Consider the following 14,160-nt stretch of genomic DNA (forward strand, 5'->3'; position numbering starts at 1 on the left):
ATCTGTGTCATAGCCTGGACTCCATAAGGGCTTATTATAACTGCCTGTCCTACAAGCTAGATGCGTCAATATCAAGGTGGTTATCATGGTTACTCCCCCAACTCCCGATTCCAGATCAGATCGTGTAGTCTAATAGCAAATCGGCGAGTCGTAACCATGGTAACCACGATCTCGAGCGAGTTGGCGGGAAGTAACCATGGTAACCCGTGACCTTGACGCATCTAGCCTGTCGGACAGTTAGGTGTAATAAGCCCTTTATTGCAGCAACAAAGTACACGGCAAAGTCTTATCGTCCCGTTAAGGTCGACCAGGATACGATTATCGATCACTGTTACTTATTTTATACACTATAATAGGGCAGAAAAAGGAACACACAATACAATCATCTGTATCTATCTCAGGGTTGATGAGGTAGGTTATCCACCTCACAACCCACACTATAGGAGGAGCATCGTCAGTATCACAGTCCGGATACTCCATACAAAAATCGCGAGGTAGATAGTCCGCGCTCTCTCTCTTACTCGTTAACTTCTTAAATAGACTAAAGTGAGATAAGTAACAGGCTCCGTGGTCTAGTGGTTAGAGCATTGGGCTCGTGATCTGGATTCCCGATGGGACATTGTCGAAATCACTATGTGAGACTGTTCTTTGTTTGGAAAGGACATTGCAGGCTTGAATCACCTAATTGTCCGAAAGAGTAAGATGATTCAGTTCGAAGGCACGCTAAGCCGTTGCAACGGCCAACGCGTTGATCCCGGGCTAGTAGCCCAAGTATTCCACCAACCCAGCGTGTTGAAGTAGCAGCGTGTTGGAGTATGCGCCTTACTTATACCCCCTCCGGTTGATTGAACGGTTAGAGACCTGTGCCCAGCAGTGAGACGTACCTATATAATAGGCTGTTGATGAGGTAAATAAAGCTCGCTCCAAGCGTTATTGGTGAGTGGTGCGGAATGTCCCTTCTGTAGTATTTATGTTTATTTACTCTTCTTCTTTTGTGTGGGTTGTGAAGTGGATTACCAACCTCAGCAACCCTGGTGTCAGGGTTACTATTGAGCCAAAGGACCCTGACATGGCTCATGTTACGATTACTCACTTACATCAGTAAGTAGTAACCGGGACCTACGGATTAACGTGCCTTCCGTACGGATCATCTTACTTTCGGACAATCAGGTGATCAGCCTGTAATGTCATAACGAAACTAGGGATCACGAAGTGGTTTTTGTGATATGTCTCCATCGGGATTCGAACCTGGGAGCTCTGGATCGTGAGCCCAACGCTTAACCACTGGACCACAGAGGCCGTTTATTTACTTATGCTTTAACAATTAGATTGTTTACTTTTTACCCGTTATATTAGCAGATGTTAGTGTGATTATTTATGGCTGCAAAATTAATATATCATCAATATCTTCAACTGGAAGTCTCGAATTATGAGTGACAGTAGTTTTGCGAGCATACGTCACAGTTTCAATTGCTCTATCATCATATTCGCAATCATGACAATTGTTCGTGTCATTGATTCAGACGTAGAAACTGTTTCCGTCGACATTGGCCTGAATTCTACACGATGTTTTTCTCAGATTAAAAACATCTATGCGTCAAAGATGAACTATTTATAGGTAACTGCTATTTGGAAGGGTTTTTTTCTGGTTAGAGTTTTAAGTTATAAATTATTTTGTTTATTATCGGGGAAGATAAGATACGATGTTAGAGAATTACAAAATATTAAGCTAAAACTGTATTCACCTTGCTTGCAACTCTTGGGGTCTACAACGCGTAGTGGTCTTTTTCAGACAGTGGTCGTGACAAAAATAAGCGTTTTCAGACTCCTTATTTGCGATATTTGTAAGACAGTTCGAAATCCTCTGTTAATGTATCGTCATTGTCACCAGTAGGCTCAGCACGACAACACCGACGCGCGCGGCGCGAATAATATCAAGGGTTCGACAAATAGACGTAACGAACGCTATACCTACGTTAATAGACGTCGCCTCACGCGGCGGCGCGGTGACCGTGGCGCGGTGGCAGCAGGCAACTTGCCAAAAAGCTCCATCGTTTAAAACATCCTTATCTATCGTATATTGTTTTTTTCACGCATTTTATGCCGAATGCCTTTGAGATGAGTATATTTTTTAAGGATATATAAATATATTATTTTTCTTCAAAAGAAAGAAATATTGTAGGTATGATTCACAGGTTTTTCACTCATCGTCGACGTTAATTAGCTCACTGGGACACACAAACTCTCCCAAGGCGCGACATTGAACTCAATACGCTTCTCCTCACCCAAGACCATTTCAATAATACATTGTCATAAGTAACGTTTACTTATCTTTATCGCGCAGTCTTCCCGTTTATCATCCCGGGAATTTTGTTAAAGTCAACAAAGACTACAAAGGCTTTTGTCGTTGTCCCCAAAATGATGTAAGTAGTAATACAAACATACTCGGTTCGAAGTGGTTGTAGATATGGCAATGGTGCCGATTTGACAGAAACAAACTTAATAGGCTAGTTTCCAACTAGTCAAATCAGTTGCTTTTTACTAAACGTCAAAACATGAAATTACAATGGAATTTGTAAGAAAAAGCAACCTGTGACGTCATAGAAAACCGTGACAAAATGTCGCAATTATAGCTTAGTTTGACCGTTTTAAAACTAACACCGTCCTTGACTTACGATACGTGCAATAAGTATACAGGATGTTAGTGACACCGTAACGTAAACTTTGGGGGTGATTCAGGCCATGAGATTGATATCGGAAAATTCCACCGAAGTAGAATTTTACGTCACAAAAGTATGGAACTGAAAATAATAAACAAAACATGAATTCTGAAAAGGAAAATTCCACTTGATAGTAATTCAGAATCATGAGCTGAATCGTCCCCCTCTGTATTCGGTACGGCGTCCGGTATTCGGCCTATATTATGATCATAACATAATTAGGTCATCATCATCAATTTGAGAGCCACGCTCTTGTCGGTGTAGCATTTTCTATTCCAGTCTATCAAAGGCAATTCCTTGACTTCCCTATAAGACACGACGTTAACCTTTTCTTTAATCTGTTCCATGTAAGCTCTTCTTGGTCTTCCCCTTCCTCTCTTTCCTTCTAGCTTTCCTTCTATGATGTTTTTAATAAATTCGTCGTGTCTTATTAGGTGTCCAATCATCTTGCCTCTTCTGTCCTCAATCATTCTCAGTATTTGTCTTTTTTCCCTTACTCTTACTAGCACTTCTTTATTTGTAACTCTTTCTGTTAAACTTATTCTTTCCGTCCTCCTCCAACACCACATTTCATAGGCCTCGAGAACATAGTTAGGTACCTATATCAAAATTTGGAAAAATGGAAAATTTTACTTGGTCTTACTAAGATTTAGGGGATAAGCTGGTGCAATAGTAATAGTGCATGCAAGGTCAATACTCTTTCTATTAATTTTAGAACTTCACAAGTTGTGATTCTGTTTATTTTGATACAAATTACAGGCTTGATGTCAAGTATAACAGGTTTATTAATTTTCCTATTAGCATTAAAACCATTGTCTAATTCAACAAATCGTGTGTTTTAGGTTACCTCGTTACCAAGCGAAAGTTATTCGTAATTACGTCACGTATTTCAACCTCCATGTACAAGAATTGTGGATAACCATAAATTCAAAATAGAACCGGTTCCGGATGACAAAATGCATTTGCTTTCTCTGAGTATAGCCGATATTTGGTAATGATTAAGTTATCATAAGTATTATAAATACCATTTGGAATATCGAATAGTTATTTGGACAGTACTAAGGGCAGTACGATGGTCATAAGTTCATAACTTTACTTAGGTATTATTATTCCTTCATTTAGCAGCATTAGATAAGGTTAGGTTATTGATATATTAGGTTTATGTTTAGGTTAAGGATTACCTAAATGATAAAATGCCTGGTATTAAATTTGTTAAATAACTTGTAATGTATAACTACACTGATTTAATAGATGTGTTACTGTTGCAGTTTCTTGTCATTTTTTCTCCTCAGCCATACACACCTTGGGAAAAAAATTACATTCAAAAATGTTACATTGGCCTTCAACATTTTTATCCATGATAATTACTTTGTATAATGATTTTGATTTCAGTTCCCATTAAATACTTCCTTGGTACTATTATTTTCTTACCATCGTTTTTGCCAATTTCTCCGACCATATTCGTTTTTGATTCGTTCTACATAGAATATTGAACCCTTGAAGCAAGTTCTTATCTGGCTAGCAATCAATTCGTTCGATTCGAACCCTGTCTAAAACTGTCATAGTGTTATTTATAGCTTGATGCGCCCGACCGCTAATTAGCCAAATAGCACACTAAAATTGTGAACCAAAACTAAGTCCGATTTGAACTCTATAGTCTTGTAATAGGAATTGAAATGATCTAGTTTCGATCTGTCTGCCCCATTAAATCATGAGTAATCTTTACTCGTGATTGCAACCTTATGGCGAGCGCTGTAAGAGTACAAATTGTCAGCATTATAGACAACTAACTAATAACTCACATATTACAGGAGAATTAAACGTTTGCTTTACAACCGACTTTAATAAATAACATTGTAATACATAAATGTTCAATAAGGGTCATCTAAAACTGACGTAAAACGTAAATTAAAATCGTTACATAATAGAAAAATCTTTGTGTTATATTGATATAGCTACTGCTTCCTTTTACTTAGGTACTTTAATAATCTTCTTTCATCCCTAAGGTTGCCTGGCAGAAATTGCTGTTTAGCAATAAGCCGCCTATTGTGCTTATGTTTTATTCGTATGTTTATGTCCTTTGTATTATGTTGTTGTGCAATAAAGTATTATTGATTGATTGATTGATTTAATAGCTTCAAATAAAAAGAAAAATAATAAATAAACACTGTCTTATCATTATCAATAAACCTTACTATATTAAGTTAGAATCTTATAAGCTTGATCATATATACGTATAGATATATATATACATCTTACATCACGTAACCTTTCCAATTTTAACTCTACTAACTCTCAATACGTCTGGCATGGCAACTACCACATCGAAGATGAATACTTGTGTCTCATCAGCTTTGGACTTTACCATTAAGAGTGATAAAGATGACGCTATTGTTGGCAGCTCCTAGAAACAGTCTAAATTAACTTGTGCCTATTTAGCATCTCGGTCAGTTTACTCTCGATTCGGAATCAGAATGTAAGTGTTGCATTGTTTGTTATATCATGTAGGAGACAGTTAAGCTCTGTCGTTCTTTATTAAGACTTTTTTTTTGAAGCTGGGGACTAGGGGGCTAGAAATAACGCATATAATATACATACACGCGTTATAAATCTGTAAGATCTAATGTGATCGCCGCTGATGCTACAGTTCCCATCTGCCTACCCTATTTATATAATGTAGTATTTATTAAGACTTAGTTTTGCAATTTGCACAGAATCTTTTCCTTTATAACTTTGTTAGTAATATTTTAATTTAATGATTGTTGTTGGTTGAAGCGCATTTCGAAGAACTCAATTGCAGGGGAAACCCTTTAGTTATGAATCAATATTCTATCAAATCGTTTGAAATATTTAGCTTTGTAAGGTATCCTGGGAAACATAATTATAGCCATTTTGAGCAGGCATATTGCTACGCTAATGTAAGTTGGCTGGTGTTACTAAAGTAACAATAGATATCTATCTAATGTTACTTAACGCATATATATGATAACATATAATATATGACAACGCGTCATTAGATATCTATCTAATGTTACTTTACTTCTATCTAATGCTCAATAAAGTATTTCATCTATCTAGATAAAATACTTTATTGAGCAAATGGACACAATATACAGAGATAAAGACAACAGATACAAAAAGGCACAACAGGCGGCCTTATTGCTCTTGCGGCATTATGTATCAGGGATGTTAGGGAGCTCCGTAACCGTAACCGAAACTATCGAATAGGTACCGATATAAAAAATCATCCGTAACCGTAACCGAATCCGAAATAAAAGTTTCGGATAATATCGGATAGGGGCGGAGCCGATCCGAAATTTCATGTAAATAACATCCCTGTTAGGTAGGTATATTGTTAAAGGATATTTTGTTACAAGTACTTTATTTATCATCCGGATAGTCAAAGTAAGATCTTCCAAGGCCAAGCGCGTTCTATTCTTCATCGCTTCGTCACCTGTCGTCAGTTCTCATTATTAGCACATAGCAACATATTGGTGCTGATACGAGGACACACGAAAAAAATAAATTAAGATATACTTGTCATTTTCTTTTCCGCCGAAAAAGAAAGGGACGGTCATTTTCTTTACCGCTGATAAAGAAAGGGACGGGTAATTGACAGGCATAAAATTTGTGAAACACACGTCAGTTTTAGACAGAAAAAACAACCCTCTCAAAATTTTACATTGGCCAATAATCCGCAATAAAAATTAAGTTGTCAGCACACGTCATGCGGGTAGTATATCAGCTAGATGTTTATTTGATTCGCCCAGGTTATTCACTCATTCATTTTAAAATGAACGGTTGACAATCATCCGTCTCTTTCCTTTTCGGCAGATAAGAAAATGACTACCTTAAAAAAACGACTAACTTAAGATAAAATTAGAAGGTGTCAGGAGGATTGATTTGATTTGATTTTGAGGAATCAGAGCCATTTGTAATGTAAGTTATGTAGGTAATAAATATTGATATTTTTTATTTAATTCTAATGCGTTTATTCGATAACAAAAATCATTTGTTGTCGGTTTTAGAAGCATACGATGCTGATTTCTTATTAATTCGATATCTCCCGGTTATGATGAAGCGGTATGATTGACTAGTTTTTACGCACTAAATCATTTCATACTTCGATTGGTCTTTTCGCGTGTTAATTCAGCACGTTTTTTGTATCCACTTCCAACGAACAGATTTTCCTCAATGCGTCGCACTCTTCTGTAGCCGTCCTTGTCGTCGGGCGCCGGCGCCGAATTTTAGTCTCTAGAATCTCATAATAATATCAAAATACATATTATAGGGTCAATGTATCCTTGCCTATGTTTTTTGTATTAGTTTCCTGTTTATCAACACGTTAAGGTAATGTTCCACCAAGAAATCAACAACTACGCGTTAAGTGAATTGGTATAATTGAATGAGTAGATATATAAAAAAAAACTTGATTGTTTTTAGAATAGGACATGCGTTAATTGCATTTTAATGTTAAATCAATTGAAAATTTTATTTTAATGGTCTACAAATGAGTACGTTTGAGCAATAACTACATGATTTAAAAAATACAAACATATTTCCATATTTTTTTGGAAATAGTCCCCTGTTATTTGGCGGTTTTTCCTTTCTTTTCATTGTTTTCAGTTCTGTATTTAGTGATGTACGCGGACCAAGATAAATAGTTCATACTGACTTCATATTAAAAAAAAAGATGAAAATAAAAATGTCTATTGGCTTTAGCCAAGTTGCAAACGATTATGGCAATCGACAGTGACAGTGAGGTATAGATAGTAGGTACCTACCTATTTTTATCACTGTCAGTCCGGAGACTTAACTAGTGGGGAAAATTGGTTAAAAACCAGCATTCCTAACACACAAAAATCTAAAAAAAAAATATTAAATTAGGCCAGACAAGGAACTCTTCCTAATTTTCGTAAGTAGGTTAATCATCTCACCAAACATACTTGTAACAAAATATCTTATGCCTCGTTGTCAAGGTTCTACCATGAGTCGTTCAAACAAGACAAGTAGCAACTAAATGATATGGTTTTCGCTGAGCGTGTAAACGGTTAATTTCCTTCGAATTTCGAAGTTCCTTCTATTTTTTATTACCCTAACTCAAAATTTAAATTCCAAAAGTATAAAAAAACACACCGTCGACTGTATTATAACCTCCTCCATTTGAAAGTTGCTTAAAAATAGTCGGGATAATTACTTGACATCGCAAGAAACACTTAATTTCCGTTACAATTAATTCTGTGGTTTTTCATTGTTTTACGTCATTTCTCTTGTTTGTATTGTTTTTATCATTGTAAATTACTTGTAACTTGCGTCGAATACAAAAAAAAATATATTTTTTTTTTATAACAGTTGAGAAAACATACCTATGTTTGTCAAACATTCCTTTTATTTTGCCGCTTAGTAGGATCGTATTATACGATCTATGATTCTGACAAATCGACTACTACAGCCATAGAGGGGGAATCAGCTAGCGACAACAAACACTTAACCCCCCGATACCGACCCTGCCAGCGTGGTCGACGATTTCACTCATTCAGGGCTTATCACTATCTTCAAATAATTATAATTCTCTTAGACGATGAGGAACTCGGTGGCGCAGCGGTAAAAGCGCTCGGCCTGCGATTGTTGAAGTTAAGCAACTTTCGCAAAGGCCGGTCATAGGATGGGTGACCAGAAAAAAAAGTTTTCATCTCGAGCTCCTCCGTGCTTCGGAAGGCACGTGAAGTCGTTGGTCCCGGCTACATTAGCAGTCGTTAATAACCACCAATCCGCACTGGGCCCGCGTGATGGTGGATGGTGGCCCCTATCCATCCATAGGGAAGGCCGGTGCCCCAGCAGTGGGGACGTTATTGGGCTGGTGATGATGAGACGACGCCCTGAGCCAAGGGTATCCAATTATCAGATAATTCGATTGAACTTTGCTTGCCTGTCAAATACTTATAAATAGGTATACACACACGCTCATTGCCTGTTTAAGCCGGAAGTGTTAATCCTGACAAATCTTTGATGGTTTTTGATCAATATGAGCAGAGTCTGTTCGGCAACCGCTCCGCGCGCGGCACGCATTAGTTATATCGAGGGCTTCGACCAATATACGCAGCGAATGCTATCTACGTAGATAGATGTCGTGCGGTTATTGGTCTAAGCGACATAAGCGGCGCGGTTGGCATGCCGCGACGGCTGTAGTTGGGGCTTAGGGCACACCGCACGGGCAAAATATAAAACTTCACTTTCTCCTTTTTACGACTTATTATAATATTTATGTAGGTACCTACTTTTTTAATTTGCTTTATCAATTAGGTTTAATGTAAATAGCCAATGAATACAATAAATCTTTGCCGTATTCAATTTGAAAAGTGATAATTTGTGTATCAGGTTATCAGATGCCAGCCAAAGCACACGTGGTAGCCTTGATAATGAAATGACACCGCACTGCCTTATTGCTATACTAGATTACCTATTTATAAGATATCACCTTTGGAATATATTGTTGACATTGTAAAGTTTTCATGTTTATCTACCAGCAGCCGTAACATGGAGACCGCACATCGCGAACCAATAGAATCGCTTTATTTATCGCGTAGCCAATAGCGTGGGTTAATAATATCGCAAAGCGCGCGTTATTATGTTTTCTCGAGCAATGTTTAGGTATCATTGAAACATTGAACATTAGAAATAAATATGACCCTGTGACCATAATTAATTAGTGTAAAACCTTTATATCGAATAAGATAACTTACTATGTAATGGAAAAGAGTGACTTGACAAAAGGTGCAATATAATTAATTACAAGAATTAGAGGAAAAAACAGAATCGGTTTTACTGTTTTGTTATTGTGATTAATTTCACATTGTGACAACCTTTCTCCAAAATTCCTCTCTGCAATCGATAAATCTTGTCGTTGCTTCCATATACATCTTTTAAGGTTCACTTGCAAATCTGAAATTAAAACCCACAAAACATAAGCTCAAAAGTATATCCCAATTGGGATATTCAAAGGTATATTTATCGCAAAATGAAGTGTACTGTCCACACCTTAGCGATCTGTCTGTTAGATGAACGTGGTAAGTCATTTCGTCGTCTTATTGATACAAGTCCACAATTGGGCTTCGAACCGGCGCTCCCCGTTTGAGAAGCAAGCTAGTGAACCATATGACCACAGTGACAAAATTAATTATAAGTATTATAACCCACCTCACGTTCAGAGCCGCCTGCGTCAATCAATGCTGCTAATAGTTTCTCCCGTCATTGTCTGACATTATAATGTCCCTTCAATGTATGTTGGACCACAAGTCCACATGAATGGGTAACTAGCCAGTAACTAACAGCCTTAAAAGTTTTATAATTAATTATTATCACAGACAAAATGATAATAGAGCCATCATATGCCGTGCACGTCTAAACATCTCTAACATGTAAATTAATCAGTGGTAAGTCCTCAGATTGACCAGATGGCTGCCGGCGTAAGTCCGTAATTAACGATTATTGAAGAACGATTTGGGCTTCTAACATCTCTCTTTATTTAAGAGCTGCGCTCTTGTCGGTGGAGTAATCGCCATTCCTCTCTTCTTCCCGCCAAAACCTTCACCTCCTGATATGACACGACTTGCACCTTCTCTTTTATTTGTTTCATAAATGTTCTCTTAGGTCTACCCCTTCCCCACACACATCACCACTAACACAATCACAAAAAAAATAATCTTAGAAATCTTAGAAATTACCGTAGTTCGCAATTTTACAGTAACATTGCATACATAAAGTGGGTAGACATAAGTATTCAACAGGACAACTCGCAGCCACTCCTGTTATTTTACCGAATTTATACCTTTATTTGTAAAACTAGTCATTCTAATGCTTCCCTCTAATGTACATCTATGAGCTTGCCAATTTTGTTAAAACCCATAGAGAAATATTCAAAACATCGGAAGAAACGCATAATCGGAATCTTAGAAATCCTAACATGTTACGATGTCACTAGCACTATACAGATTGTTAGTGACATCGTAACGAAAACATTGAGGTATGACTCAGACTATGATTCTGAGTTGATATCAAGTGGAATTTTACATCGCAAAAGTATGGAACTGAAAATAATCAAAAAAGACACTAAAATGTTCATCAAATTTCAGACAGGAAATTCCACTTGATATCAACTCAGAATCATTGTCTGAATCATCCTCCTCATTATTCGTTACGATGTTACTAACACCCATATCATACATACCCGTATTTGTAAAAGGTGTAAGTGACATCATAACGAATACTAAGAGGGATGATTTAGCTTATTTTTCTGAGTTAATACCAAGTAGAATTTTCCATCGCAAAAGTATATAATTGAAAATAATTTAAATCAACTAAAAAATCATGAATTTTGCGACGGAAAATTCCACTTGATTTTAACTCAGAATCATGGTCTAAATCATCCTCCTTAGTATTCGTTACGATGTCACTAACACCCTGTATAGTATTAACTGGTGTAACTTTCATAAGTGGACTTTGATTAGAGTCGTACAGACACGAGCCATATTCGTTGTAACGTATGGATTTATAGCAATTAGTCTGAGCGATTGTCTACATGATGATAAGCAATGTTTATTGTAATGAAGGATAATGTAATTATAATTAGTACCTACAACTGAAATCAATTGTATCTTAGATTGTACAAAATTTCAGGTAAAGGTTCACAAGATTTTTTTTTGTTTTTTCATCTCCAGACCATTTACAAAATTATTAAATCAGTATAAACAAACAAACATAACCGAAATATTCCGGACAAGCCCCACTGTTTCGCACAGGACTCCCCTCAGTCAACCGTGGCGATTATGGAGCATACTCCACAACGCTGCTCCAGTGCAGGTTTTCGGGATAGTAGTCCGGACCGTGCTTTCCGAAGCACAGCATCATTTATTCTCATTTTTCGTACTGTCAAGTGATTCAGCCTGCAATGCCCTAACCAAACAAAGGAAAGTTTTACAAAGTAATTTCGGCACTTGCCCCATTGGAAATCGAATCCAGATCTATAGTTAGCTAAATTGTGTAAGAAGCTCTAGACCTGTCTCGGTACGATTAGGACATAGTGTATAGTATAATTTAGAGTTATCAAAACGCAAATATAGTAAATAGTAACAACAAAAATGAACTATATATAACTCGATAAGTGTGTTTGTATTTGATATTGACTGGTTGCACAGCCCTGCTTCGATATACACGCGTTCAGTATTAGTGGAATATTTCAATTGCTTGCTTCCATATTATTCGATAAGTAAACTAAAGCAAGGGCGACGGCTGCCTCGTTAAAAACTAGCCGAACGACCGCAAGAATTTGTTACCAAATGCGCTTATGACGCATTTGTTAAGTAGCCTATTTGGAACAAATGACAAAGTATACCTTGCTCGTCTTAATCACAAATTAATGGGGTAGAGATTCTTTAATTACCAGCCACACCACTTAGAGGTTTGGCGTCGGATTGTTGTGCTCACAGTCGAACCACAAGTTGGATAAGAGAATAGCAGTAAAGTTGTGGGAATTGTGTCAAAATGTGCATCCCCGGAGTTCCAGAGGACACTGACTCAAAACACAAGCTGTGTGCGATTTCCAAGAGGTACAAACACTTTCTATGTATACTGACTTTATTTTCTTTTATGGATTTTGTCAGTGTTACATCACATAGGTACATCTTTCCTCCTTCAACACAGTTTATGCACTCATGGCCCGATCTCTATACTACTAGGTATGTACTTACAATACTTACATGCATTGGTGATAGATTACAAATGAAATACGAACATAAGAAATTTAGGATTTCTGATTAAAATATTTTAATTAGGAAATAAAACACATATTAATTGATTATCCATATTTTTTTATTTAATAATCAAAATTATATTTTTTAAGAATAAGTAATAATACTAATAATTTATTGAATTGAATTTAGGCCGTTTGCGCGTGAGCATGATCGATTCCAAGAATCGTAGTGCAAAGTCCAATAAGTTACAAAAATGGAATACGGTAATATTTCTAAACAAAAAATAACTGATATTTATTTAAGTAAATTAGAGCTGTTTGAAATAGATAGGGTAAAAAGCTCAAGGTGTACAAAAATAAATATAATTAAATGAAATCTCGTTTATACTAAAGAAATGGCACATTAATTATTTATTGCACATTTACCTTTCCTAAAAAAGAAAGAACTCGATAGGTACTCTGAATGATATATCTGATGCAATCTCTCGCCTAGTTATGACATATTCAACCTACATAATATTAAGTTCTCATTTTACAAACTGGTCTGAATATATTTTTTTTACTTATTTATAACCATAGCACAGAACTTATCCCTCCGTTGCACAGATCATTATTTTCACATTCCAGCCATGTCCTAACCAAACTGGGGATTATAAAGTGATTTTTGTGATATGTCATTTTCGTGAGCCTAACGCTCAAGCACTATCCACAAGAGGCCGTTATGACAGGATACTAATCACAATAAAATTAAAACACATAAAACCGGGTTCTTACCGCGTTATTTAAATCAAAGATATAAGATTCCCGATATTTCAACACTGGTGCAAATGCCATAATCACGGGACGACTGATGAACTTGGAGTGGAGTAGGTAGATTTTATTTTAATTTTCTATTCTCTAATCAATTTTACTTCTGTCTCCAGGAACAATGAGAAGCGCAAGGAGAAGTCGCGCGTGGCAGCTCGATGCAGGCGCACGAAGGAGATGCAGATCTTCTCCGAGCTGACAGCAGCCCTGCCGGCCAGGAAGGAGGAGGTGGAACAGCTGGACAAGGCCTCAGTCATGCGGCTGGCCATATCCTATCTTCGCGTGCGCGATGTCGTCTCTTTGTGTGAGTGTACTAGAACATTTATGACAAACGTTTAGTGCTTCGTACAATTGCTTCATAAGAATAATATTACGTATAGAAGGGCAACTTTGCGCTCCCCACCAGCGGCTGAGCTGGGTTTACCTCAATCCCCCTCGGTCTTACTTTAGTCTTCAATCCTATGGGCATCAGACGTCATACACAGATGCGCGTGTACGATAACGTCAATGTGCAGTGTCCGTGTAAAACGAGATGTTTTGTATAAAGTTTCCGGGGTCTGGTCTAGCTTCCTAGTATTAAACATAACTACTAGTTTACAACTAGTAATTATATTTCAATATAGGTAACATTTATAATAGCTTCAATGCGCGGTTAGTCAGATCTGTCAGAGTACCTACGTAAGCGAGTGTTGTGACGTTCTAATGATACATCACTATGCTATATCAGTCGAAAGAAGGCTGATCGATTCTTTTCTTTAACACCAGATAGAAAGCATTCCGTGATAACCTTGGCCTCAGTCAAGTTTCCAACCATTACGTCAATCTCCACGCTACTTCACTACAGGTCAATGAAAAATCATCACCTGCCTAGCATCATCCCGTTTT

The 14,160-nt window shown here is 37.1% G+C and overlaps 1 protein-coding gene across 3 annotated transcripts in view; it reads left to right on the forward strand.

The window, feature by feature from the left end:
* LOC126375122 (hypoxia-inducible factor 1-alpha) overlaps window positions 1-14,160 on the forward strand; it is a 118,530-nt gene that overhangs the window by 22,160 nt on the left and 82,210 nt on the right. For all 3 annotated transcript variants that reach the window (XM_050021968.1, XM_050021966.1, XM_050021967.1), the window contains exon 2: window positions 13,392-13,579. In XM_050021968.1, coding sequence (XP_049877925.1) covers window positions 13,392-13,579 — 188 coding nt within the window. The remainder of the gene's footprint in view (window positions 1-13,391; window positions 13,580-14,160) is intronic.

Source organism: Pectinophora gossypiella, chromosome 18, assembly GCF_024362695.1.
Source record: "Pectinophora gossypiella chromosome 18, ilPecGoss1.1, whole genome shotgun sequence".
In the NCBI taxonomy this organism is placed as follows: Eukaryota; Metazoa; Arthropoda; class Insecta; order Lepidoptera; family Gelechiidae; genus Pectinophora; species Pectinophora gossypiella.